The sequence below is a fragment of the Dryobates pubescens genome, chromosome 4, assembly GCF_014839835.1.
Source record: "Dryobates pubescens isolate bDryPub1 chromosome 4, bDryPub1.pri, whole genome shotgun sequence".
In the NCBI taxonomy this organism is placed as follows: domain Eukaryota; kingdom Metazoa; phylum Chordata; class Aves; order Piciformes; family Picidae; genus Dryobates; species Dryobates pubescens.
Genome location: NC_071615.1, coordinates 8,002,424 through 8,027,938, shown reverse-complemented (window position 1 = coordinate 8,027,938; position 25,515 = coordinate 8,002,424). Strand labels below are relative to the sequence as shown.

Here is a 25,515-nt window from a genome sequence, read left to right as displayed (position 1 = left end):
CCTAAACACCTCCAGTGATGGTGACTCCATCACCTCCTTGGGCAGCACATTCCAATGGCCAATCACTCTCTCTATGAAGAATTTCTTCCTAACATCCAGCCTAAACCACCCCTGGTGCAGCTTGAGACTGTGTCCTCTTGTTCTGGTGCTGGTTGCCTGGGAGAAGACACCAACCCCCACCTGGCTACAACCTCCTTTCAGGTAGTTGTAGAGATCAATAAGGTCTCCCCAACACCTCCTCTTCTCCAGGCTATGTGATTCTGTTTCAGACATTTAGGGCTTGAATCACAGAACTGTCAGGGTTGGAAGGGACCTCAAGGATCATCTAGTTCCAGCCCCCCTGCTATGGGCAGGGACACCTCACACTATCTCAGGTTGCCCAGAGCCCAATCCAGTCTGGCCTTAAAAACCTCCAGGGAGTTTTTTAGCACTTGTTTGTGCAACCTGTTCCATTGTCTCACCACTCTCATGGTGGTGCTTGTGACAGTTGAAGAGCCACTGCAGAGAGTGTCAGTAGTTTTGTTTATTAAACTGACAGAAGCTGGCATGACAGGGGAAGTGAGTAGGTGATGAGTTATCTGAATCTGATCAATGATTTTAAATTCTCGTTCCAGGAATGTGTTCTGGAACAACATGACTTGCACAGAGGGCATGTCCTGCCATGGTCAAGGGTCAACCCAGCCAGTGACGAGGCAGATTTTTGTCCCTAGGAAGCCTTGCCTTTCAGATAGGCTTTTGCCAGGTGCTTTCTACTGCCGCTCCTCTCATGCGTCAGGACATGGCATGTGAGTCTGCATTTGGCCCCTAGTCTTGACGCAGCATCTGAGAGTGGCTGGCACAGAACTGAGAATGTGAGTTGCTGAGATGGCACATGTTTTCATTAATATGTAATCTTGCACCTTCTAATAGGATAGATAGCAGTTTCAGGATTGAGCCTTGTCCACAGGCTGTAGGCACAGTGAAAATTAATTTTTTTTCATTAGCTTGAATGTGGGTAAACCCATCTGCCAGATACAGAGTGTTGATGAACATTGCTTGCTCCGTTTTTCTGTGAGGAAACTAATTAAAAGATTATAGCCTCTGTGCTTAATAGTCATTCAGAATGTATTGGTGGCTCTAGTTGCTGTTCAAATTATATCGTGTTGCAAACAGCAAAGAGGAAGCATGCTGGCACTTCCCTCTCCTTGGGATTTAGTTCATCCCATTCACCTTCTAATCTCATCTCCCAGGATATCAAATGAGGGCTTCTGTTTGCTAGCCCAGTGTAAAATGAAAGATAAATGAAACTCAATATCCAGCAGTGATCAGGCTTGCTTTGTGCAAGACCCTTCTGGCAGTGTCCCAGAGAGCTCATGTTTGATGTCCAAGGGAGAGGTGACTTCTTCAATTGTATGTAAGATAAACAGTGTTGGCATATTTCAGTGTTTGGATTGACAAGTGATTATTTCTGTGTGATATTTGTAACTAAAGTCCCCCCAACAAGAGGACACAGTCTCAAGGTGTGCCAGGGGAAGTTTAGGCTCAAGGTGAGGAGAAAGTTCTTCACTGAGAGAGTCATTTGCCATTGGAATGTGCTGCCCAAGGAGGTGGTGAAGTCACCATCCCTGGAGGTGTTCAAGAGGGGATTGGACGTGGCACTGGGTGCCACGGTTTAGTCATGGGGTGTATGGTGACAGGTTGGACTTGATGATCTTTGAGGTCTCTTCCAACCTTGGTGATTCTATGATTCTGTAACACTGTTAACTGCAATCCTGTGCCTTCCAGCTGGAATGGGAGTTTTCACCCACAGCAAACTTAAGTTGGTCTCTTTAAAACTAGCAACCTGGTATCTGGGATCCCATCTTGCCACTGAGTGAGGCTTTGGTTTGCACTGTTTGCAGTTCTATCAAAAATTGACTTGTCCTAAAAGCATGACAACTGGTCTTGGGCAAACTATGAGTCAAACTTGAATTCAGAAGAGAGTTCACACATAATGAAACATTGACACAGAGTTCTTTTAATTTTTGATCCAGCTCTGTGTTCACTGGTGATGATTCATGGCTTCCAATGAGTTCCTTCCAGGAAGGATTCCCCACAATCCTCAGAATTGTGCTCTTTCTTCATACTATTACAGTTCTTCTTTCTCTGTTATTGCAGTCTCTTTTTGGCTGAGATCCTCTCTGATTCCTCCTGAATGATCCTTAAAAGAAAAGAAGAAGAAAAAAAAGGAAATACAAGAGCAAAGCTACTGATATTCCCAAGAATTGCTCTAGTAATTCTTTTACTTCCAAAGAAAGGTCTTTAGATGATAGGAATTTCAGATTTTCATCATTTCAGCCAAGGAGCTTTGAGGGGTTGTAATGAGGTCAGAAGGAATGAAGCTGCTGTTAAAAATGTATTTTTTTTTTTAAACCTTTTTGCTGGTTTGTGGCGAAACTTAGATGAGGCATCGTGTGAAAGTTCAAGGAGAACTTAGCAAACCCTGTTTGGTAAGGTGATGAGCATCAAACAGCCTTTCCTAGGCAATCTTAAAAGAAACTACCTTCTTAGGTATCTTGTTTGTGTATTTCTGACTGCCCTGAGCAGAGGATGAGGAGTTAATCCAGCAGGAGACTTCACATCAGGCACTATATTGCAGGTGGTCCTAATACTGCGGTCTTCTGGGAAAATTTGATGGGTGTCAGGTAAGGACAGAGAATGTGAACAGATGAGAAAATTCCAATTACTTACCCCTTTTGCTGCACAGAGCATGGTTTTGACTGATGTTTCCTAAACTGGCTTTTTTACTTAATCTTTAATGTGAAATGAAGCATGAAGAAGAGGTGACAGCATGTACACAGCTCTAGCATGGTATGTAAAACACTGTAGGACTCAACAGATTTGCTTCAAACACATCACTAGAGAACATGTAGCAGAGGCAGACACCTGAGAAACAGAATTGTGCTATGACTGGGCAGATTTGATGTCTGATCCTTCATTACAGACTTGTGTGTCTCACTATTGGTTTAGTCATCTCTCTCCATCTGTAACCACCTAATTGAGTAGTGAATTCAGGAGCAAATCAAAGCCTCTGGTGGAAATAAGTCTGAAATCCAAAACCATTTCCACCCACGGAGAGTTTCCCTACTAGTTGGAAAGAGCATTGGTGTTAACTATTGCCACACTGTGGATCTACTTCAGTTCTGGGAAGAATGGACCCCAGATTCTTACACTGGGCAGACAGTGTCTCCATTCATATGTCAAGTGTTTTCCCCTGTTGCTTGGGGCTGTCTGTATGAAGCTTGATCACATTATTCACTTCCAGTGAAGTGTCCAGGTTAAATAACATCTGGGACAGCTCATGCTTATCTGCTGATTTACAGCTGAGGAGAAAGGGTTGAGGAACCAGACTGTAATCATATACCACGCTGCCAAGAGACAGGACAAAACTTGCTCTCAGTTGTGCCCTCACTTTATGAAGAAGAGAAGCTCCACTGAATGAAACAGGGTGAAGTGGGTGATGGATATTTGAACTGCTCCAGCTATAACTGAAACTAAATTGGCTGGGCCTTTTTTTTAGCTAAAATCCTGGCTGAGTTTTGCCAGCACCTGTTAAGATGCAGGTTCATTTCTGCCATGCAGTAGTCACTACCTTAACACTGGTGGTCATTGATAACATGAGCTGTACAAGAAAAATTTTTTGTGTGATGAAAACAAGGATGTGAATGGGCATGTGCCTGCCAGGCAGTGGTAAGTGACTGCAGCTAGTGTGGTCATCATGCCAAGCTAGTCAGCTAAGAGCTGGTAAGAACTGCTGGAGCATCAACATGAGCAGTGGCTGAAGCTCATGTGTGACTACGCAATAGCCAGCTGAGTGTGCCTGTACAAGGTGTGAACATGCCTTAGACGACACAAAGATCAGTCAGTGTCTGGATCCACTGCCTACCTACCTTCTCTCCTGCTTGTGCTTTCCTCTTTCCTTTTTCTTCTAAGAATTCAGAAAATGCCTCCAAGGTATAGTCCCCAGCATAGGCCACCTCCTGAAAAGAGTTTGAAGGTTAAGTACTCCACCATGTACACAAAATGCTGGAAGCAGCAGCATAACCAGTTGGGTGATTTCAGGTCTTTACACTGACCAAATTCTAGACTTCTATTATGAGCATTTAATGGGTTCCTGCTTTTCTACATGAAGACCAAACAGGGTGTGAGGGTGCAGGACTGCAGTTCCACTCATTAGAAGCTGTGCATGCACATCCGAGAGGAAAATATCTCCCTCAAAGATTAAATGAGGACATGGGGAAATGTCTTAGAATTTAATTTAAGTTTAGGACCTAGAAGGAAAATGAAAAGCTTAGTAATGTCTAAATTATAACAGTATCTTAGAATTAAATTTATTTGTCTTGTGTGCTCCAGAGATACTTTCTTTTTAATTAGATTATCTAGGCAGATGGAGGAATTTGACTTTAATATTTTTCTTTGCCTCTTTCAGCAGAATTTTCTTCTTATTGTGTAACTGTGGTGGGTTGGATCCTTTAGATAGCATATTGTAAAGATTATTGGTCCTGACAACAAATATTTATTCCCAGTTAAGGCTGTAATACTGGAATGAAGTGAAATTACTGGCACAAGCCAGCGTAGAGGAAAGTGTGGGGATTTGGCTTTTATGAAAATGTAGAGGATGTATCAGCATTTTAGAGGCTGAATTCATAGCTCCTCCAGAAACAAGTGGCAGAGGGTAGTTCAGTGACAGTACATCTTGCTTTGAAGTAAAAAGGCACTGCAGTAATTAGGAGGTATCTGTAAGTTCACTCTGATTTGAGACTTGCTGGAAGCCAGCAGGAAGATTTGAGGTTAAATATCAGAATGTAAGGCTGTGATGACTTGCAGGTCCAAATGAGGGTGATGCACAGGCTTTGGTCATGGCCTCACACATAGAGGAAGACCACAGAAGGGTTTCTCCTCTATCTAATTCAGGTTCATGACAGCAATGGATCCAATGTTGAGTAGATAAGGACTAAGCATTCTTGCTTAAAGGTCTCCTTTCTCACCAAGGAGCACACATGCACACAGACATACACGGGTATATATTACACCTCAGTGTGTAGCTGTCTCCCCACATTCTCCCCTCACAGCTTCTCACCTGGTAATCTTGTCCAGCAGGGAAGAGTCTGAAGAAGGGATAGCGATCTAATCCGACGGTCAGGATATCATTTGCTGTGACATCTATCTTTGCAATCATGATGTCTTTGTGACCTTCATATTTCTCTCCTAGCTTGTCCCAGACTGGCAGGAGTTTTCTGCAGTCAGAGGACCAAGGGGCATCTGCAAATTGTAAAAGAGAAGTAGCAGCATCCATTCTGGCAGAAGAGCATGTACTGGTGCTATCACTGGGACCTGATTAACCCTTAGAGTTAACAGGGGTTTGGAATTCGGTTATGGTCAGTCTCTACTAGAAACCATTCCCCTTTTGTGAATGTCATGAGTTTTGACGTAGTAATGACTAGCTCTTTGCTAAGCTACTTCTGACAGCAGTGCTGCCTTAGCTCTGTCTAGCCTTCTATGGCTGTAACAAACAGTGATTGTTGTATGGCTTTGCTGGAGAGGTGTGCTAGATAACAAATGCAACCCAAGTAAGTCTCACATCATTCCTATAGGGAATTACTTGCCAGAAGCACTAAATGCTTTCTGCATAGTAAAATTAACTGTGTTCATAAACTGTATTTATACTAAAAGGAGGAGTTCGAAGTATGGTGGTGTTTTGACTCTGAGCACTGCACTCAAAAAGGCAAACTGATAAGAGCCCAGCATCCCCTCAAAGAGCATACAATGTGGTTGCAGTGCTTCAGTCATGAGAACAATGCTCAGTTTAGATGAAATTGAAAGTTCTGGGGAACTCTCCAGGGTACCCTACATCCGTAATTTTACTAGCCTTTCATTTCCAGAGGATGTAGTTGAGTTCCTTCTCAGATCAGTTTGTTCATGATACTGCTACATAAAAATGACTTGTGTGAATGCAGTGGCTGCAGCCCACAAGGAGGACTGCAGGAATGTACTTCCTTTATGAATTTCTGACATCCAGGAGAGTACAGCTAGTTGTCTATATTTATGTTAATGCTGCATGTTTGCACTACTGAAGTAATTAAGGCACAAACTAATCCCTGTTGGCTGGTACTGAGATAGGGCAGTGGTTTCTTGCTGGGAAGAGTCAAGCATGAAAGCCATTTTCCTTGCAGAGAGAGGAGTTTAAAAAGGAGTTACAATTTGCAAAGCCACAGCTCCTCTCTGGGATTTAATCCTAGAGCATTTTAACCAGACAACCTCACTTAACTCTCCCTCTGTCCTTGGAAGAGAGCCTGACCCATACTTCCAGTAGTGTTCTGTGGTACAACATAACGTTCTAGTGTCAATTTTTGTCTTTCAACACTAAGATTTGCTATGGTCTTGACAAATATTTACTTTGGGTTGCATTGAATGACACTGGATCCCATAAATCAGCAAAGGTATCCCAGTGTTTCCATAGAAATGACACAAGTTTTTCTTCAGTGCTTTCGTTGGACAACAAAAATTCATTAAGCTTGGCTTCTGTAAAGCAGAAAGATTAGATTGGTAGTAAGCATGAGCTGTTGTTTTTCATTTCCATTTTAAAGCAACTTCAAGTGCAACAGTAACACTTACAAAACATAACAAACACAGTCATGGTCTTATTGAAGACAATCTTGTTGAAATTCTTCCCAACAAGCACTTTGACAGGCATCTTGTCCCAGTCCTCTGGAATTTCTTCACTAGGGAGATGTAGCTAAGCAGAAACAGAAACACTGCTGTGAAAGTGCAGGGACCCCTGAGAAATCCCTGTTAATCCCAGGCTTGTGGGGCATTACCTAATGTGCACTCTTAGTCTGTGTCTGTTTTTTTTAATCTCTCTACATCCTAGGCAGCCTTCATGTGTTACCACCTTCTCTCCTTTTAGCAGGGAGATGGAGTCTTGTGCCCCTGTGTAGCTGGGAGTTGGAATTACTTGTACTTGTCTTAATACAGAATCCATAGTAGATTGCCTAAAAAATGAGCCTTTGGAACTGTTTACATTCACTGTTCTGATTTCTTTTTGCTCAGTGTTCAGATGATAGACTACTGAAAAGGTTACCTGCTGGGGGCTCTCAAAAGTGCTGCAAAGCCAGTGTGCATTGATGGTTAAATCTCTGCCTTCACCACCTTTGGCAGATCTTGGTGAAGAAGCAGTATCCTGTCCCCATCCAACACTGAAAGCAGGTTCTACTACTTGAATCTCTTAAATTCTGCCTTCTGTCAGCCTGACTACTTCATCTTTTCTCCTTATGATGGGAGCAGAAGTAAATCACCCTCAGAAGCACTGAATAAGTAAGACATTTTGGTGTGTTTTTCACATGAGTTTGAAGAATGGTGCCTCATCATGACAACAAATACTGCATTTACCACTGGGAATGGTCCCCATTGTGAAAATTGTCTCTGCTAAGCTTGCTTACTACAAGTATCAAATCATACTCTACTCTGAAACTGACAATATTTTATTCACTGGGCTTCTCTGTAACCACAAAATCTGTTGCAGTCACTGTTTGCATCCCTTCCAACTAGAGGAGTGAAACACCTTCATTATAGCATTGGAAAGATTGAGACACAAAAAGTTTTTAAACTACTAAAGTGCATCAGCTGAAATCCATTAAAATATTGGACCATAAATGATGTATCTGACTTTCACATAGGACTGGAGAAGAGGTGGCTCAAGGGAGACCTTATTGCCCTCTACAACTACCTGAAGGGAGGTTGTAGCCAGGTGGGGGTTGGTCTCTTCTCCCAGGCAACCAGCACCAGAACAAGAGGACACAGACTCAAGCTGCACCAGGGGAAGTTTAGGCTCGAGGTGAGGAGAAAGTTCTTCACAGTGGGAGTTGTTAGCCACTGGAATGTGCTGCCCAGGGAGGTGGTGGAGTCACCATCCCTGGAGGTGTTCAAGAGGGGATTGGACATGGCACTGGGTGCCGTGGTTTAGTAGTCATGAGGTCTTGGGTGACAGGTTGGACTTGATGATCTTTGACGTCCTTTCCAACCTTATAGATTCTATGATTCTGTGACTTGAGAGCTTTGTAGCCCACTTGAGTTGTTAAATACCAAGGAATGTTCTGTCAGCCATTAGACCCAGAGTAAATGAATAAACTGTTGGTTGGAACAATCAGCAACGTGCTAATTAAAAACCACACCTTTTGCACATTTGTTAGAGGGGTGGATATACCTTAGCTTTGCCATTTAGGTAGCTCTGGCAAAATTCTTTCAGGTTCTCCACAGTCACCTCGTCTGCAGGCATTTTGTACTTTGCATCGCTTGTCAGGTTTAGGATTCTCACAGCAGGAACATCAACCTCCCTGACGCGAAAATACTCAAAGACTCGCCCGTTCCGCGACTCGTTGGTATCCACCAAGACAAACATTATCTGATAAGAGAGAGAGGCATGCAGCTGCTTGAGTTTTCCAGCTTTGCTTTAGCGATTTTAGAGGCATGGACCCTGCAGGTTGGCAGTGGGTTAGGATCTATTTTTAAACGCTGGGAATTGTGTAGAACCACCTTTTGGTCTCAGTCCAACAACCAGCGGCTCAGTAGACTTTATCATGCCATGATCCTAGTTAGAAACAAGTGCTGAAGCAGCCAAAAGTAATGGAGCTTTCCATCCTGTCCTTTCATAGTGGTTTGCTAGCTCTTATTTTAGTAACATTTCTACATTACCCCTCAAAGCACTTACTGCTCTTCCTCATAAATCTTAAGAGGACAAAAGAGCTAAAAAAGCCTGTGCTCCACGTGTCTTTACCAATACTAAATGTGATCTTTTGTTACAAGCTGACCTACCATTCTCCAGTGTCTCATGTACTTGGAGCAGGGGCAGCATCATAGTGACTAACAATGGGAAACTGAAATACTTCTGTGTCAGAAGTACATGCATATAAACAGGCCTGTACCTGTTTATATGCATGCAAATGTGTGCTGCAAGCAAGGCTATGCAGATCCGTATTGCTTGGCTTTTATAGCTCCTTCCGTCTCTCGGTTCAGGTAATACTCTGAGACCCTCATAGCATTTGCTGCTGGTGGCAGAAACTGCTAGAACCTTGCTCCTAGCCAGTCACATTTGTAAAATCAGGGCCAGGTTTATTTGGAGCAGTTGGAATTAGTGTTGGTTTGTGTTATCTTTGCCTTTCAAAGTGTCGTTTTCAAGTGCAGTTAATTTTTCAGCTTGTGTCCTTTAAATTCAAATAATAGTTACTGAAACTGTTTCTAGAGGGTTTGATAGACTTGTCAGAAGGACTGACAGCAGTATGCTTTTACCAGAAACAGGGAGTGTTTTCCCCTTGATCTGTTGGCATTCCTATTGGCAGAGCAGGATTCAGCACTACAAACCTTTCCTCTGAACTCCGCAGCAGCGGCCGTGTAGTTCTCATAAATCGCACTGAACGCCTCCAAGTTCGTTGGGGTGAACAGCAGGATGTGATTTTCAACAGGGACATCAAAAATCTTCACAGATGTCTGGGAAACAAAAGACTCAACATCTGCTCCAGTCTTTGTAAGCAGAACAGTGAATCAGAGGCTCAGCACATCAGTTTCATTCCGTTCTGCTACTGCAAATTTTACTTTTAAAGTCAAGTCCCCAGTTCCCAATCATTTCCATAACTGTTGGATTTTTTTTTCCCATTGTCTTAAAGAAGATAAAGTGAGAAAAATCAGCAGCTGCTGAATGTTCTCCGTTTCAGGGAAAGCCTCATCATTATTCATAGATTTTTACAGTCAGAAGAGCCTGTTGTGAACTTCTAGTCTGACCTCCTGTATAACACATACTGAAGAATTAATGCTGAAGATGCGGTGAAAGTAAAAGGAGGTGTTCCCAGGGAGGCCCAACTGCAGCAGCTGCAGGAGCAGGGTCTGGTTGAGGTACTTCCTTTACTTCTGGATGGCATCAGCAGCTTACATCTCCTTCCCTGCACAGCAATGCCCTTCTCATGCCACCCCATGTTCAAAGGCATTGTGATGTCCCCCAGGAAAGTGTCTTCACCTTTCTACTTGCCTTAGCCATTTAGTGCTGCCTTCTTTTTCCCTTTTTGTGGCCCAGAAGACCCAATTTCTGCTTGGGAGTAGAAGGTATTTAAAGGGGATGAAGGACTGACAGTCCAACATCTGACCCCATCTAATTGCTGCAGAAGCAGCTCAGGCCATGGAGTGAACCCCACAAGGGCGAGGTGTGTTTGCAGGTTCACTATCTGGCCAGCTATTCCCTTTCTCCTCTAAGAGGAAAGCGTCCTTGGGCCTGGATTAGACCAAGAGATGCCTGTTGGGTTCTGCTGGTATTTCTAGATGTGTTAAAGGCTGGCCTAGTCAAACAAGCAAACAAAATTCTCAAACACTGAGCACCAGAATAGCTCTCTAGTTGGCATTCTGCATGGGTTCCTGTCTTTCCTCTCTTTTTCCTATAGCTTTTGTTAATACAGTGAAATACACATACCTGAAGATTATATTCAGTAACCAAATCCAAGGTAAAGGTTTTGATTATCCTTGTTAGATCCAGTTTGTTCTGTCTGCCATCTTCAAGCACTTCATTATGTACAGGTTTTCCCTTGGGCAAATAGTGAGGATTGTGAGGTTGATTGCCTTAGCAACTATAAGACCAAAGTGACTGTCTTTACTCTAAATGTTGTTCTCAGCTTTGCTGTTTTATTATGGAATTTCAGTTACTGAGGATGACTTATAAAATAAATGTCACAGCTAGATTACAGAACAAGATTATAGCTAAAATTCAAGGTACACCTTCATTTGCTTAGTAATCTTAACACACTGAAATATCTTTTGTTGTAGCTGTACACACTGTCCTTGGTCTGACTACTTCATACCCTGAATGTTGGTTCCTTTCCTTTGTAATTTTGTTCTTATTGTTGCCCACTTCTTTTGTGGATTGGAAGGAAATAAGATTCCTGGTCAAAAGCAGTGCAGAGGAAAAGAGGTGAGTATCTGTGAAAGTCACTGAACCTGGCAGTGTGTGTGGATTAAAACATGGGTTGTTAGATCAAGCTATCTGATCCAGATCCTTAAATATAATTAGGAGCCTGAATGTAGGCAGCCAGATTGAAAATAATGAGTTGTCCAAAAGTTGCTCTTTGCCTCCTGCTTGTCTCTCTTGCCTGTAAATGCAATAGCTGTTCTGTTAAGCTGTTTGAATTTCAGCTAGGAAATTGCTTAACCTGAACAATTCCCAAACTGCCTTTCCACAGCCCCAATCTGCCAGGGCAGCTCACTGCACCTTGCCTGCTAGGCTTTTGTACTCCTACCTTCTTAAACACAACAAGAGTGTTCTTCTGGATGCCATAGTTAGCACGGACGTCCTTGCTGGCAGTCATTCCAAAAGGCATCTCTGGCACATCTCTTGCTGTCTCACAGAAAACTTCCACACTGTCATTGTGAAGTTCCTAGTCACAGAAAGGACTGAGTATTTAGTAAGCATTTATTAAGACTGTCGTTCATCCTGCTGAGATGTATGGGAGTGAGAATTACAGGTGAGGCAGGTCCCTAAAGGCTTGTGAGTTAGGGAGGAGTGTAATAGTAAACTGTGTACAGCTTGCCAAGAGGTCTTCAGAGCAGGGGAAATCCTTGGGGTGCTGTGACACCACTGGTGCATTTACTTCTCCAGGTAGTGTCTGCTGGTCTGGGTCAGTATGAATGGTGTATGATCCTATGTGGCCTTCCTGCACTGTTCTCATCTGCCTTGTGCTCCCCTGGCGTTTCCACACTTTGCAAAGACTTCTGCAGATGGGGTGGATCATGCCAACAGCTGCTCCACTGCCAGCAGCTCATCTGCACAGCTGGTGGGATGTGATGGATTAGAGAGGAGGGCTCTCTGCTTGCAAGAGGACCTGACTGATGTGCTTGGTGCTTTGAGTGCTCTTCATGGCAGAGACCTTGACTCCTGCATCTGTCAAATAATCACTCTGCTGTCCACCCTCAAACTAATAGTAAATAACCATGATGAACAGCACCAGCACTTCCAGATTTGATTTAATCAGACAATTATTTCATGCTGGATGAATAGTAATTTATATGCTGAGACCTCCCAACACATCCTGGCGCTCAGATTTGTGAGCAATCTGTGACTAATGGAAAGCCAAATACAGCTCTCTCTATTTATTTGGACACTGTTGTGTTGGCTTCCACCCATTAAATTTCTGACATGCCCTAGCTCATGCTCATCTAGTGTCATTTCAGCCCCTGAGTAAAATCATGGAGTCCAGTCAAACACATCTGCAGGCAATAATCTGTTATCAGCACGGTTCAGGGAACTCTCCAGCATCATCACTGGGATAGCCTGGCCTAGCACTGGAAAACTGCCTTCCTTCATCAAGGGCTGCAAAGCCAAATTCTGGGCACTCTGAGCATTTTCAGTTTGCTTTATTGTGCTGTATGTGTTCACCAGCTCTGTAACTATGAGGTATTTAAGTAATGAATCCTGTTTTCCACATCCATAAAACTTGGACTACGAACTGCAGCCAGCACATTTGGGACCTTATCAGTTCAGATATGAGTTCAGACACTGTGCTTTTAGCTGAGCAGAGAGATAGCAGAATAAAAGTCTCTTTAGGTAGAGAAAATCCTTGATTGAATGTTTCAGATATTAAAGATTTCAAGGATGCATTGAAAAAAGCAGGAAAAACTATTCCTATTTTACTGACTTCTGACTGCTTGCCTTGAGAGCTAAAATTGGTTTTGTACAGTTTGACTATTGCCCTGGATCATTCAGCCCCAAATTTAAGAACCTTGCTCTGCTATGGAAACTAGGAGGAATCTGCTTAAGAAAGGCCTGCAGCAGTTGGATCATATACCATGTAATACTTTTCCTGTCTGTGCAGATTTCCTAGCTGGCAAACAGTTACCATGCTACTCATGGGGCTGTGGCTTGCCCCACTGAGTTGCACTGAAGCTGTTTCAATCACCAAACAGAAAGGTGAAGGCACTCCCAATATATATTAGGCAATGTTTATGTTTTGGTTTTTTAATGGATTGAAGGAGGAAGGGAACATTCCTTCACTGGAGCAACCTGCAGCTGTTCATGGCTATGATTTCATGCCATGTTTGACTAGAAATGATCAGGTAACCCTAGATTTCTACAGCAGTTACAACTCTGGGCAGGGGTTACAACTATTTTTTTCTCATTTGGAGATTCCAGTCACCACACCAGGAATGAGTTAAATCTCTCCAAAGAAAAGGATGGAGTTCAGTAAGGATAGGTAGATCACTAGTTATGCCTGCTTCCCACCAGCCACCAAATTTGGGGTGGTTTGTCAGAATCCCTTTCTCTAAGGATGTAGGAAAGTCTCCTGTGACCAGGGCTGTGCAGACACTGCTGCAGCATCACGCTCTCGGGTTAGCCTCTGTGCCTGGGTAGCCATTTAGGAAAAGTGCTGTGGTGTGAGGTGTTCTTATCTCTGCCTCAGCTGCTTTATCTAGAAGTGTGAAAAAGCAGATAGAAATAATTGAAATGTAGAAATGCAGAGAAAACCAAGGGCCTGGGTGTTTCAGGTGAGTTCTAGATGGTTTGGATGCCTGGCTTTTGTTGGCAATAGCAAGCAGTGTATCCCAAATTTGGAAGAGAAAACAGCTTTTAGAGTTTTCCAGTGATTTACCTTAAAAAAGCCAATCACTGCCAAATCATCAGCATTTATGATGGCTTCAGCCTGAGCAGTAGAATTGATTAAAACAGTGCTAGGTCCTGTTCTTCTTTTCACCCACGTAATAAAGGCTGAAGCCTGTCTGACTCCTGTGGAAGGAAAAGAGATAATATGACCATCAAAGTGAATGACAGAAATTTCTGTGCAATCAGGAGAGAAGCAGTGTAGTTCCACAAGTATGCTGAATACAAATGGACTTGGGCTCCTTGGGACTGATGTCAAAGCTAATTCAAAGCAAGCTTGGGGCATCCAAATTCAGCTTCAGGTTCTGGTCACCATTTAAACTGTTGCTGACTCTAGAAGGTCAGTGGTGGATGAGTACTGTGTTTTCTGGGACCCCTGCAAGTGGCTGTATGTCTAATGAACTGCTTAATCACATATGGAGAACAGAGATGAGGAAATTCAGACAAGTGGAGAACCTGTTCTGTAAGATTTCATGTATCCCAAAATCACAGTAAGCTATAAAGGGCTATTGACCTGAGGTTCAATCCAAAATGACTTCAAACCAATTGCAGATTTTATTGAACTATCTGTTCAATTAGGTGTCAAAATTGTTCCTTCAGTGCTGCAGAAGGGATCTGGTAGGTACAGAGAAATGTTAAAACTCTTCTGTGGTGCTGCAGCGTCATTCCTTAATTTAGACTTAAGAAACAAAGTAGTCTTTTAATTCAGGATTGTCCTGTCTTTTGCATTACAAGTTACTGCTGCCAGTTTTACTGGTTGCTGTAAATTCTCTTCAGACTTTCAGGAGTTTTAGAAATCTTGAGTCTCTTTTTAAAAAAAAATGACATTTTCTAGTTACTACATTTTCAGAGGAACAGAGGGGCTGCAGATTGAGGCTCAGGAGTTGGAAATCTCAGCTGTAAAGAAGCCTTTTCATCTCTGTGAGCATGACATATTTGTTGGACCAGAGCAAGAGTCCAGCAAAGGGTTGATGAAAATTATATATGAAAAAATCTGTATGCTGTGAAGTGGGAGAGTCAAGAGGTGCAGTGCCAAGTGAACTATCAAAGGTGCAAGTCCTGGTGCTGTGCATTTTAGCAGTATGACAAGATTCAGTCAGATCATTTTACTGCTATCAAGTCATTTTGCAACAGGCTACTAACTCATTTAAAATAGTATTCTTTTAAGGTGAAACAGTCAGGCATCAGCTCTGAAGCCTGCAGAGCAAAGCACAGAGCAGTATCTAGTGGCCACATAGTGCTTGACTTCCCCTGTCTAAAAGCAGAATTGAGGTCTTGCTGTCCATGTTCATCAATGTAACCTCTCAGCATATTTTCCATGTGCTTAATCTTTCTGTTGGATTGCTTTAAACAGCCTGTGTAGCTTAAGGCCAAATTCTGGCCTTGGAGTTAAGTGATGATACTTCAAAGCCTAGGATTCAGCTTTCATGCTGTGTCCTTTGCCAGGACAACTATTCAAAACTTCCCCTCTTCCATAAAATAATGGAGTTAATTTCCTGGTGTAAGCAAAGTGCTCCAAGTATTTTGTGGTACAAAGTATGCCCCAGGTTCTGTATGAGAAGTTACTGGGTGGCTGCTGTGCATTTTCAGTTGCCAGTTCTCCATGGTTTAAAAGCCTTGTGCAGTAGGTGAGATTTTACTTCTTGTACATCAGCATTTACCAGTCAACAAAATGTAACTGAAGTTGGTTTTGGTGCTAGCTGTGCTCAGAAGGGTTAATGCTTCCTTGTACAAATAGCAGAGCAGAAGCCAGGTTCCTAACTTGTGTCTTGCCAGTAAGTGTCTTAAATAGCATCTGTCTGCTGAAGGGTGCCTCTGTGTGTTGTTATGATGCTCTGTATTCACTGGTTCTCACAAGCATACCTGTCAGCTAGGTTTTCCAGTTTAAAAGAGATTTTCTCAGTGCTGTAGATTTAATCAGAGGCTGAAGGCAGGCGCTTTTGCTTTCCTGTGTCAGCACCTCTAACAAAAGTTCAGTGCAGCAAATCACGCTTCCAGTGGTATTTGTGCAGCAGCTGCTGTTTGCACAAGTCTAGCTGAAGGGAACTTGGTAAGAAATTCAATAGCAAGGAGGAGCAAGTTGCTAAAAATACTGAAGATCAGCTCTCAGCGGCAGTCACAGGAGGCTCAGCAGTGGAAGAAATCAGAGTACTTGGCTGTGTGCAAGTTCAGGAGGCAAACTTTAGGTTCCTTTGTTTTGTTGGTTGTATTGTGCTTGTGACTCAACCCTATCTGCTTAGAGCACACTCAAAGATGCTTGCTCAAGTCATGCAATTTTTGCCAGCTCTGTAAAAGTTCATTATTGTAGCCCTGCCCCAAAACAAAACAAAAAAACCAACCCACCCACTCCCCCCCCAAAAAAACACAACCAACCCTTTCAGTGAACCCCTTTTCAGTAAAAGAAAATCTCTAATGAAGCCTGGATTTTCCAGGAATGCTCAAGCCAGTCCTGTTCCAATGTTCTTGACTTTGCTTAATAACTTTCTGTAAAAGACTACAAATTATTTCATGCTTTTCTGTGCCATATATGAGCTCCCTCTGATGGCTAAAGCATAAAATTCTTTTCCTTGGCTGAGAAAACAGACCTCTGTGTTAAGGAAGTTAGTGAATTCAAAATGTGTTGTTAAATGCACTGAGTATTGCTCCAGCCTGCTTCAGCAGGAATGCTACCTTGTGGGGATTGCAGTGTGAGTTATAGAAGTGCAAACAGGGTAGGTTTGGGATGAAATTCTTGTTTGAAGTAACTCAGTTACTATGTGTGTTTAGTGTAGTAAGTGGGAGTCAGTCTTCTTGGTGGGTTGATGGGCTTGATGAAATTACACAAGCAACTAATTTGGCTGTGAACAAAGCATTGAGAAGTGTGTTCAGTTACACACTTGGAAGATTCATTGAAATCTAAGTTCTGGTATTAGTACAGGAATTGTCTATTTCAAACCACAGGCAGAACCAGTTGGCTGTTTTGCATATTCTTTAGCTGAGCATCCATCCCTATTTTTCTCCTCAGCAGCATAATAGATAGGTACACCCTGTCATTATGGATCATTATCTTATCACTTTGCAAGACAGTTTACCTTTGCAGTCTATGGGATCCTCCCTCCTGCCATCCACAAAGAATTTCACAGTAGGAAACTCTCGAATATGAAATTCTTTTCTCAGATCATGCTGGTGAGTGACATCAATTTTGCCAAACTGGATCCTTGGAGCTTCTTTCTTAAGCTGGCCTGCAGCCTTAGCAAATTCTTCAGACAAATTCTGAGATGCCTGAGATAAGGAAACATCTGGAAAAGGTCAACCAAAAGCAAGTGAGTTACACAGGCTGCTGCATTGGAGCTCTTCAGGGGAGGTGGTTGTCTTTGGTAGCTTGGGGGATTGAATAAGCTGGTTGATGACTGAAAGAAATGAGAAAATATGTTTAGTTCTTTGTATTGGTGCTGATTGTTCACCACACCACATGTCCTTGTGCCACTCACTGTGAACAACTAGCAAGATTGCAACAGTCTTCTGTTGGGAAGAAATGGCGTGGAATTAAAAAGTAGTTTGACTGCGAGTTAAAGGGAGGTCAAGGGTAGATTTAGATATGTTAGGACTCTTTGATAAGGTATTATTTTTGTAAGCAGTTTATTGAGGCAAGCCTATGTAATGCAGAAACTACTTTTCCAGATAAGATATGGACAAGGGAAGGAGAGCAGCAGAGACTGGCAGAGCAATTTTGCATGCCAGGGTATGTCCCAGCCCTTCTCTAGCTCAAATGGCACTTGTGTGTTTGGAGGAAGAAAGGCTTCCCTGGTCTGGGCCCTGGTGCTCTGTGATAACAGGAAAAACATGAAACATATAAGCTGTAACATGGAAAAAAGGACAAGAGAAAGGAACTAATCACACATTAGCTGCTCTATATTCAAAGTCAAAAAAGAGGCAAAGTCCTGGAGCTTTACAGCTTTGCAACTGGGGTTGAATTAACTTTTTGGAGATAAATTTGAGATACCCTATCTTGTTAAATTTGTTTTACAGTAAAGAGCAAAGCCTTTTTCTTTAGAGTCTGCATAGAGAAGTTTTCACCAATACACTTTTCAAGTAGGAAGAGGTGAAAGACATCAGTTTAGTCTTAATTTCATATGTTTATGTGTGTTCTTGTGTGTATATGTCTCTACATTCAGGTATATACTTGCACAAAGACATATACACATGTGCCAGAACGTGAACCTTACAAACTGTCTTTTGTTCCTTCACAGAATGCCAAATCCACTTCTCTACAGCCTACCTGGGGAAGACATAATCATAATGAAAAAGTGAGTGAACCTTTCTGTGTGCGTTCTGATAAATGAAAAGTAAACCCACCAGTCGGACTCGGTGCTGAGTTACAGTTCTTGCATTATTAGTCATTAACCTTGCTCGGAATATGTGGTATCAGACATTTTCTTCCACCTAGCTTCTACAGCAAGGAATGTAGAGAGCAGCATTAAGTAGGATCATAGAATCAATAAGGTTGGAAGAGACCTCAAAGATCATCAAGTCCAACCTGTCACCCAAGACCTCATGACTACTAAACCATGGCACCCAGTGCCATGTCCAATCCCCTCTTGAACACCTCCAGGGATGGTGACTCCACCACCTCCCTGGGCAGCACATTCCAATGGCCAGTCACTCTCTGTGAAGAACTGCCTTCTCACCTCAAGCCTAAACTTCCCCTGGTGCAGCTTGAGACTGTGTCCTCTTGTTCTGGGGCTCGTTGCCTGGGAGAAGAGACCAACCCCCACCTGGCTACAACCTCCCTTCATGTACTTGTAGAGAGCAATAAAGTCTCCCCTGAGCCCCTTCTTCTCTAGGCTAAACAATCCCAGCTCCCTCAGCCTCTCCTCGTAGGGCTTATGCTCGAGGCCTCTCCCCAGCCTCGTTGCCCTTCTCTGGACACGTTCAAGAATCTCAATGTCCTTCTTAAATTGAGGGGCCCAGAGCTGGACACAGTACTCATGGTGTGTCCTAACCAGTTCCTTCCTCAAAAACATTAATGTTATAGAGCCCTCCAAGTTCTGTACCTACAAACCCATCTTGGCTTAGGCTCACTGAAGCCCCCACTCTGGAACAGCTGCCTCAGCTGCTAACGTGTCAAAGGGGGTCCTTGTTAGTAGAAGGAAAGTCAGTGTCTGTTCTGGGGGCACTCAGATACCATGGTGATGAATAGAAGGCGCTTCTTGAAATTAAGTAAATGAGCCTTAAGGCATCAGTCCAAAGCAAATAGTGTCCTAATTGCTTGTAAAACTGGTTTCATCAAATAAATTCATTTTAATTTTATAGAGATATTTTCAAGGAGATTTTGTACTAACTCCAAGTTCCTTATCCCAAATTATAAAAAATACCTTGCAAGACTTTTCCCCAACAAGTCTGTAATGTGTTGTCTCCTAGAACAACCACCACCAAAAAATGGAGTAGTATCTCAATATGTTCTAGAGATGACTGCAGAAAAATGTGATATCTATTAGAAATTCTGACCTGTCAAGATAAGAAATAGCATCTCTGGCCTATAAAAATACTGCTGCTTCTAGGGACACTGTGTTGAGCCTTGGTGAAATATCTTTGCTTAAAGTGATTGCCAAGATGCATGGACTTCTAAATAAAACATGGAGTATTTGCAAGGCAGTTGAAGAATGCTGCTGCACAATGACTGCATTGTAGCAGGGTTAGCTCAGAACAGTTAGAGTTATGGGGCTTTCCAAGAGGAAGGGTGTATGGGTGTGGGCAGAGTGAATACAGAGCACAAGGCCTTCCAGCAGTTAGAGGGTCCAGCCCCTTCTAGGTGATTCCAAGGTAGTGGTTTACACCAGAGGCCATTTCAATGTTGTGCCTTTCCCCTGATAAGCTCAGGCTGCACAGCTGTTTTACCACAACTGAGAGTTTGGACCAAAGGCACACTGCACAGTGGAACAGGACTCCCTTGCGAAGGGGCAGAAGAAATTGTTGGTGCAGTCTAGACACAGAAGCTGAAGCCATGTAGAGGCTTCCCAAACATACAGGGAATAATGAGCTCTATGAACATTAGACATGTATAGAAGTTGTCTGGGGGTTTTTAGAACCCATTTTTCTCTGAAGTATTTCAATTCCAAACATATTTTAAGAAAGACCTCTTAGGACTGAATGACCTGAATAGGCAGAGTGGCAGGTAACCAGAAATGCAATTAGCATGCTTATATGGTGGGAGTTGGTACGAGTTAGTAGCTCCTGAATGGAGCTGGGAAAAGTGATCACTGCACCCAGAGACCAGGAGAAATCCAAGTACCATTAGCCCACTAACTGTGAGACCAGAGTTCAGTGAGTGAAAAGCCTTCATCAGACAGGTAAAATCTGTTTCCTTGACTACCCAGAAAGCATGTGGAAACATCCTTCATGCACTTTGCCCCTGCTTTCCTGAGTGATTAGACTCCTCTTCAGCTTTCCATCAATTCCTTTTCATTCCACTCATTCTCGATTTGCCTCCCAGGTGCTTTATTTTTCAAGTTGCTTGAGTGTTGCAGGGAAATCATCACTCCTTTTATTTGGATGAATTTCATTTTGCTTCCTCTGATTTTTTTTATTGACACCAATCGCTTCAGGCATCGAAGCGAGGGAGCAGCTGCCGAGGGGAACAGCATCGCAGACTCAAGGAGAGATGAGAGGCAGCAGTATGCAAGGGCAGACAAAGATGGGAGGTAACAGAGCTGGTGGCCAGGACACCAGAGAAAATGTGTGAGTGGTGGGATGTCTGTAGAAATCAGAGTGCTGTGCCACAGAAATGAGAGGCCCTTCAAAGACTGTCAGCTGAGGAATAGCTTTGTATTAACAAGAGGGGAATGGCTTCAGTATCAGTTTTCAGTTGTAAATAAAAATAAGGAGAAAAAAAGTCTGTTGAGATTTTATTTTTTTTCCTGTACAGTGATTTTGACCTCTCTTTTAGCAATGTCTCTGAATTCCCTCTGACATAGTGTAGTTGCTGTTTTGTGAAGTGTCCTTTTCAAAACAGATGAGAGCCTCCAAATGAGCATCTTAACAGATTTGCCACCATTTGATCGTGGGTACAGAAGCTCCTGAAGACAAATTATCCAGTGTCTGAGAACAACTCAGCTCTTTGGCTCAGATATAGAAAGAATTAAAGAGGGCCCCAGAAGTAGGAGAGTTGAAAGCACCTGTGTGGTGTCCTCTTGAATTTCTACACCTTTATTTTCTCTTTGATAACCACTGAACTGCACCCAGTCATCTTTTACCACTGCTTGCAGGAGGGAGGCACTAGCACCACTTCTGCAGCCACTTTGCTCAGACAGTATTACCACCTTGTCTCTGTGAGGAGAGGGTCCCACACTGAAGAACAACATCGTATTTTTAAGCAGCTTCCCTTGTGACTAACTTTCCCCTTATTTTAGGAACTGCTGCAAGAAAGCCTCCCTCTAAAGGTCATGTAGAGCAAATCTCAGGCACACATTCCCCAAAGGAAGGGTGCTTGCTCTGAGTATATTTTGCTTGAAGCCACACCAAATAGATATGGCAAAGGTGGGAAGAGAACCAGAAATCTTGTACTTGGAGAGACTTTCTCTTGAGCACAGCAGTAGGAGCTGAAAACTTTTCACTGGGAAGGACAGAAGCAAGCATTCCCAGAGATCTGGGGAGTTAGACATCCACCAGGCTCTGACCCTTTCTTGAATTCTTCTGACAGGTAGGAGAAAGTGGTGTTAGCGTGTGCTCTGCACCCATTTTGTTTCCTAAAATATGCCACTACCCAAATTAAAGGCTTACAGAAACAGAGCTGTAAGGGACTTGGAGAGGTCATTGGTCTGGCCTAAGGCAAAGTTAAACTACATCTAACCCAGTCTTGAGACCTGTTTGACTAATCTGGCTTCAAATATTGCCATGAATGGAGATACCACAGCCACCCTAGGCATTAACCTTCCAGCTAAATGGCCATATTTATCCCTGCCTATGCTGTCTGCTGTGTTTAAACCCATTCTATTGTCAGTGAAAATGCAGTTTAATACCTGCTGCTTTGCAGAAACAGTCTACTTGGATGCATTTAACACTTCTCCTCTCAGTCACAGTGTGGTCAGGTGCTGATGTAGGCTGATATTCTACCCCTGGGCTGAAGCATGTTGTGAGCTATTTCTGCCTCTCTGTTCGTGGGAACGCCTTAACGAAGAATGGTGTTCACTATGCTCTTTGGGGGATCTGAGGGCTATTCTTGCCTGATGGAATACAGGACAGTTGGAAAACCCTGTGAATACCATTCTGCCAACAGAAAATTGGAAAGCTTTATGAAATTAAATAGGAGATGAGCTTTACTGTGCTCAGATGGTTGCTGTCCCTGAGAAATCCAGAGTAACCTAACACCTGACTTCAACTGCTTACAGTTTGCTTTGAGCATTTGTGAGTTTCAGTGTACAAAGTGGATTTGTTGTGGGCTTATTGGTTTTGGTTTTCTGTTTGTTTTGGGAGTTTGTGTGTGTGAGTGGTTTTCCTTGGTTTTGTTGGTTGTGGTTTTTTGAGGGGAGGTTGTTTGGGTTTTTTTGGTTGTTGTGTCTGTATGTTTGTTTTCCAAAAAGCAACGTTTCTGCAGTGAAAGTCAACACAGGGGCTTCTATTCAGTTAAAGTGTACTGTAAACAGTCAAACTCCCATGCAGGCAGCACTGATACAACACCTATTTTCTGCTGGTGTCAGGTGCTCTGCGTTCCTTGTGCTAACAAGCATTTGTGTGATATTTAGACCGGTTCAATGTGGATGGAGAGACCCCATAGACTGCAGCAGAGAAGCGCATTCAGTTGCACATTGAGACGAGGTGCTCCTAGTACATGCAGAGCACGTAACTCAGCAGGGCAGGCGGAAGGATTTGCTTCCATGGGAGAGTAAGGCACATCACTCTGTGGTGCTTGCATTTTATTATTATTTTTTTTCAGTGTTCTCTGTCTTCCTGAAAACCAAGAGAAGCTGGAACCTATTGCTCCTGTGTCTCACTCTGTGTGCTGCCCCTTCGGCTACTTTGTCCTTGCATAGCACTGTGCAGAATAGTGACAGATATGCTGAGTCATTGTTTCCGTGCTGGGTACTTGCCCAGTGTACTTCGCTCTGCTGGTAAAGGTGGCCTGATACTGCTTGGCAGAAAGTCAGCCTGTGTTTTTATACTAAACCTTGCCTGAAAGAAGGCAGACCTGGGACACTCTGAAGGTGGAACTGAAGGGCATTAAGAGAATTTGGGAGCTGCTGGGTAGAAGACACCTCCTGATAAATGTTGTGGGACTGGTAAGTGAGTCATGATAGGCAGTAGGGAAAGTGTTGGGGTTTTCTTGTAATAGACAGACATAAGGCAGACCTTCAAGTCTTGTGTTGAAGTTTGGCGCTCAAACTTTTTTCCGTGTTGGTGCAGCACCAGACGAAAATAGCACTGTTGAGCGTGGGATTTCTTTCCGTTCTCTGACTGTCTCTCAGTGATTGAGAGACAATTGAGTCTTCTCTTCAAGAAGAGAAAGGTCTCAGGTCTTTCATTTGTTCTAGATTTCTGAAGCCAGTTTATGGCAGCCCCACAGATTTCCTGTGATCTGGGGGATACAGCTTTGGCTCTCATTATCTGAGTTCCCTTAGTAGCTCCACGTTCACACAGATTGTTTCTTTAAATAGCCTGTTTTATGAAGCAGGACACAAAATATCAGGGCTTTGCGGCTTCTCTCTGCAGGTGCCTGTGTGCCCCGTGTTTAGTCTCTCTGTGCTGCAGCAATGCAAGTGGTTATAGCAAACGAAGCAGCTGGTGCAGCTTTGTGGAGTCATGTTTCCTACACCCCCCGGGGTAGTGCCTCACTGCCCCAGAGGCTGCTTAGTGGCAGGTCTCCAAAAGGAGCTGTTGAGACTGAGAAGGGTGCCTTCTAGGGAATGTGTCTGGACTGTGGAGCTCATCACTCTCATGAGTGATTCTCTGCAAGGACTGTAAATGAATTTATGGTTTGTGAGGGAAAGGCAATCTGAGTTTTCAGTAAGCCCTTCAGACAGAAATGGTGACTTGAATCCAACCCACGAAGCAAGGAGGATCTGTGGAGCAAGGTGTGGTGGAGGAGCAGTGTTTAATTGCTGCCTTTTCTGGAAGGTGCAGTCTGCAGTGGAAGTGTGTGTTTGTACATCCCTGCTGAAGAAAAGCAGTTGTGAGGGTGGTGAGGTCCAAGACTGCGCTCTGAATTAGGAGTAAGAAATGCTGATGTGTATCTCCCACATCCTTTGCGTGCCCAAGTCCCTAGGTTGCTGTATTCTGAACAATTCTTTCTTCATCTCTTGTCTTTTTATGATGTTTCTCACACATCTTCTTTCCATTCAGGATTAGGTTGAAATCCTGAAGTCTGTGGCAATAGCTCACTGCCGATCAGCTTTACCAGTGCTAAAGAAGTTTGGCTACTAACTCTTTTTTGACTTGGGCGTTTATGTTTTGTGCTTTGAACCAGCTCTTACAAAGCTGAGAACAGAGCTTGACTAAGGTTTTTCCAATAAATATGTTCATTACCAAAGTAATGCATCTTCAGAGAGTTCACAACTGCAGACTGAATTTGGCAAATACCTTTTTGACCCTCTACAATTAAAAAGTTAAATCTCGCTAAATTTCAACACTTTAAAAAGCTTTTCAAGAATCTTAAACATTAAGTTCTAAAGACATTTATGATGTGATTGCCAAGCCAAATCAACAGAGACAAAGCTTTTTGCTGCCTTACATAGGTTGAAGAATTTCTGCTACCAGCACGCTGCTAGGAAATAACAGCTCCATGTTTGTGCCGTGGGAAATAAGGCAGCTTATGAACTTGTAGACCTGTAACACTGTGAGAATGTACCATTTGGCTTTTGCTTTTGTGATTTGCTTTCTGTAAGGTTCAGATGGCCAGACCTTCTAACAGTGTCAGTTACTCAAAAGCCCCCACTAGTTCACTCCCCTGAACCTAACAGAAAAGCCACAAACCAGCCTTCACCTAATCAAGTGCTAATTTCAGGGGAAGAGTCCAATGTAATGCAATTACAGACACCAAATTGTTGTTGCAAAAAGACATTTCCTGAAGCCCAAACGCACACAGGAGAGATGACATCTGGCAAAAACCTCATGCAGAGCACTGATAAAAATGAAAGAGGTAGAAAATCCCTCTCTGGTTTGTAGTTGTTTGGTTTTTTTCAATACCTATGTTTTCACCCAGCAGTGCTGGGATAATCTGTGCAAAATAAGGCAGTGGGTGCAGAGAATGTCAGCTCAGCACCCTGTGTGAGGACTCATCTTACTCGCAGCATCTGTGTTAAGTAGTAAGCTGGTATTTAAGCACCCCAAAAAGGCATAAATTACTGTAGTTATGGTTAGAAATAGGTACATGGAGCAAAACAAAACAAACAAGGACTACTTGAGGACAAAGCAACAATAATACAACATACCTAAGTGCCCCAACATCAGTCATGCTCTGCAGAGACATCAGGGTGAGAGACAGTGGAAATTGATACTCACAGAATTCCACCAGCAGGTACTTTGTTTCCTTCAATGCTCTGTCAAGGTTGCTCTTTTTCAGCAAGAGGACATTGTTCTCCTTTTTTATTTTGGCAAGTTTGGCTTTCTTTAGCTTTTTTTCATCTGGTCCTATGCTGTCTGCTGCCAGGAAGCCTGTGAGAAACAATAATGGCAGAAGGAAAAACTGATGTGTCTTCATCTTGTCCAGTAACTAAGGGAAAAAAAGCAAAGGAGCACTGAGCAGCAGGGTTGGCTGCTCAAATGGCTGCTGTTGTACCAGCCAAACTAAGGGGCTGATAAGGTTGATAAAAGGAGTTTGCCACCAGTGGAGCCGACTGCACCTTTCCATGGGAAGGTTAATATAGTTAATTACCTCTTCATCTTTAGCAGTGTTTGGA

General features: G+C 43.1%; 1 protein-coding gene across 1 annotated transcript; it reads right to left on the bottom strand.

The window, feature by feature from the left end:
* Positions 1-2,107: 2,107 nt before the first annotated feature.
* Positions 2,108-25,316, bottom strand: PDILT (protein disulfide isomerase like, testis expressed). The gene is made up of 11 exons (XM_009899199.2): positions 25,118-25,316; positions 16,717-16,923; positions 13,638-13,771; positions 11,292-11,429; positions 10,472-10,582; positions 9,376-9,501; positions 8,222-8,419; positions 6,634-6,754; positions 5,099-5,280; positions 3,909-3,998; positions 2,108-2,179 (listed from the first exon to the last, which is right to left on the bottom strand). The coding sequence occupies exons 1-11, from the start codon at positions 25,314-25,316 to the stop codon at positions 2,108-2,110; spliced, it is 1,578 nt and encodes a 525-aa protein (XP_009897501.2).
* Positions 25,317-25,515: the final 199 nt, after the last annotated feature.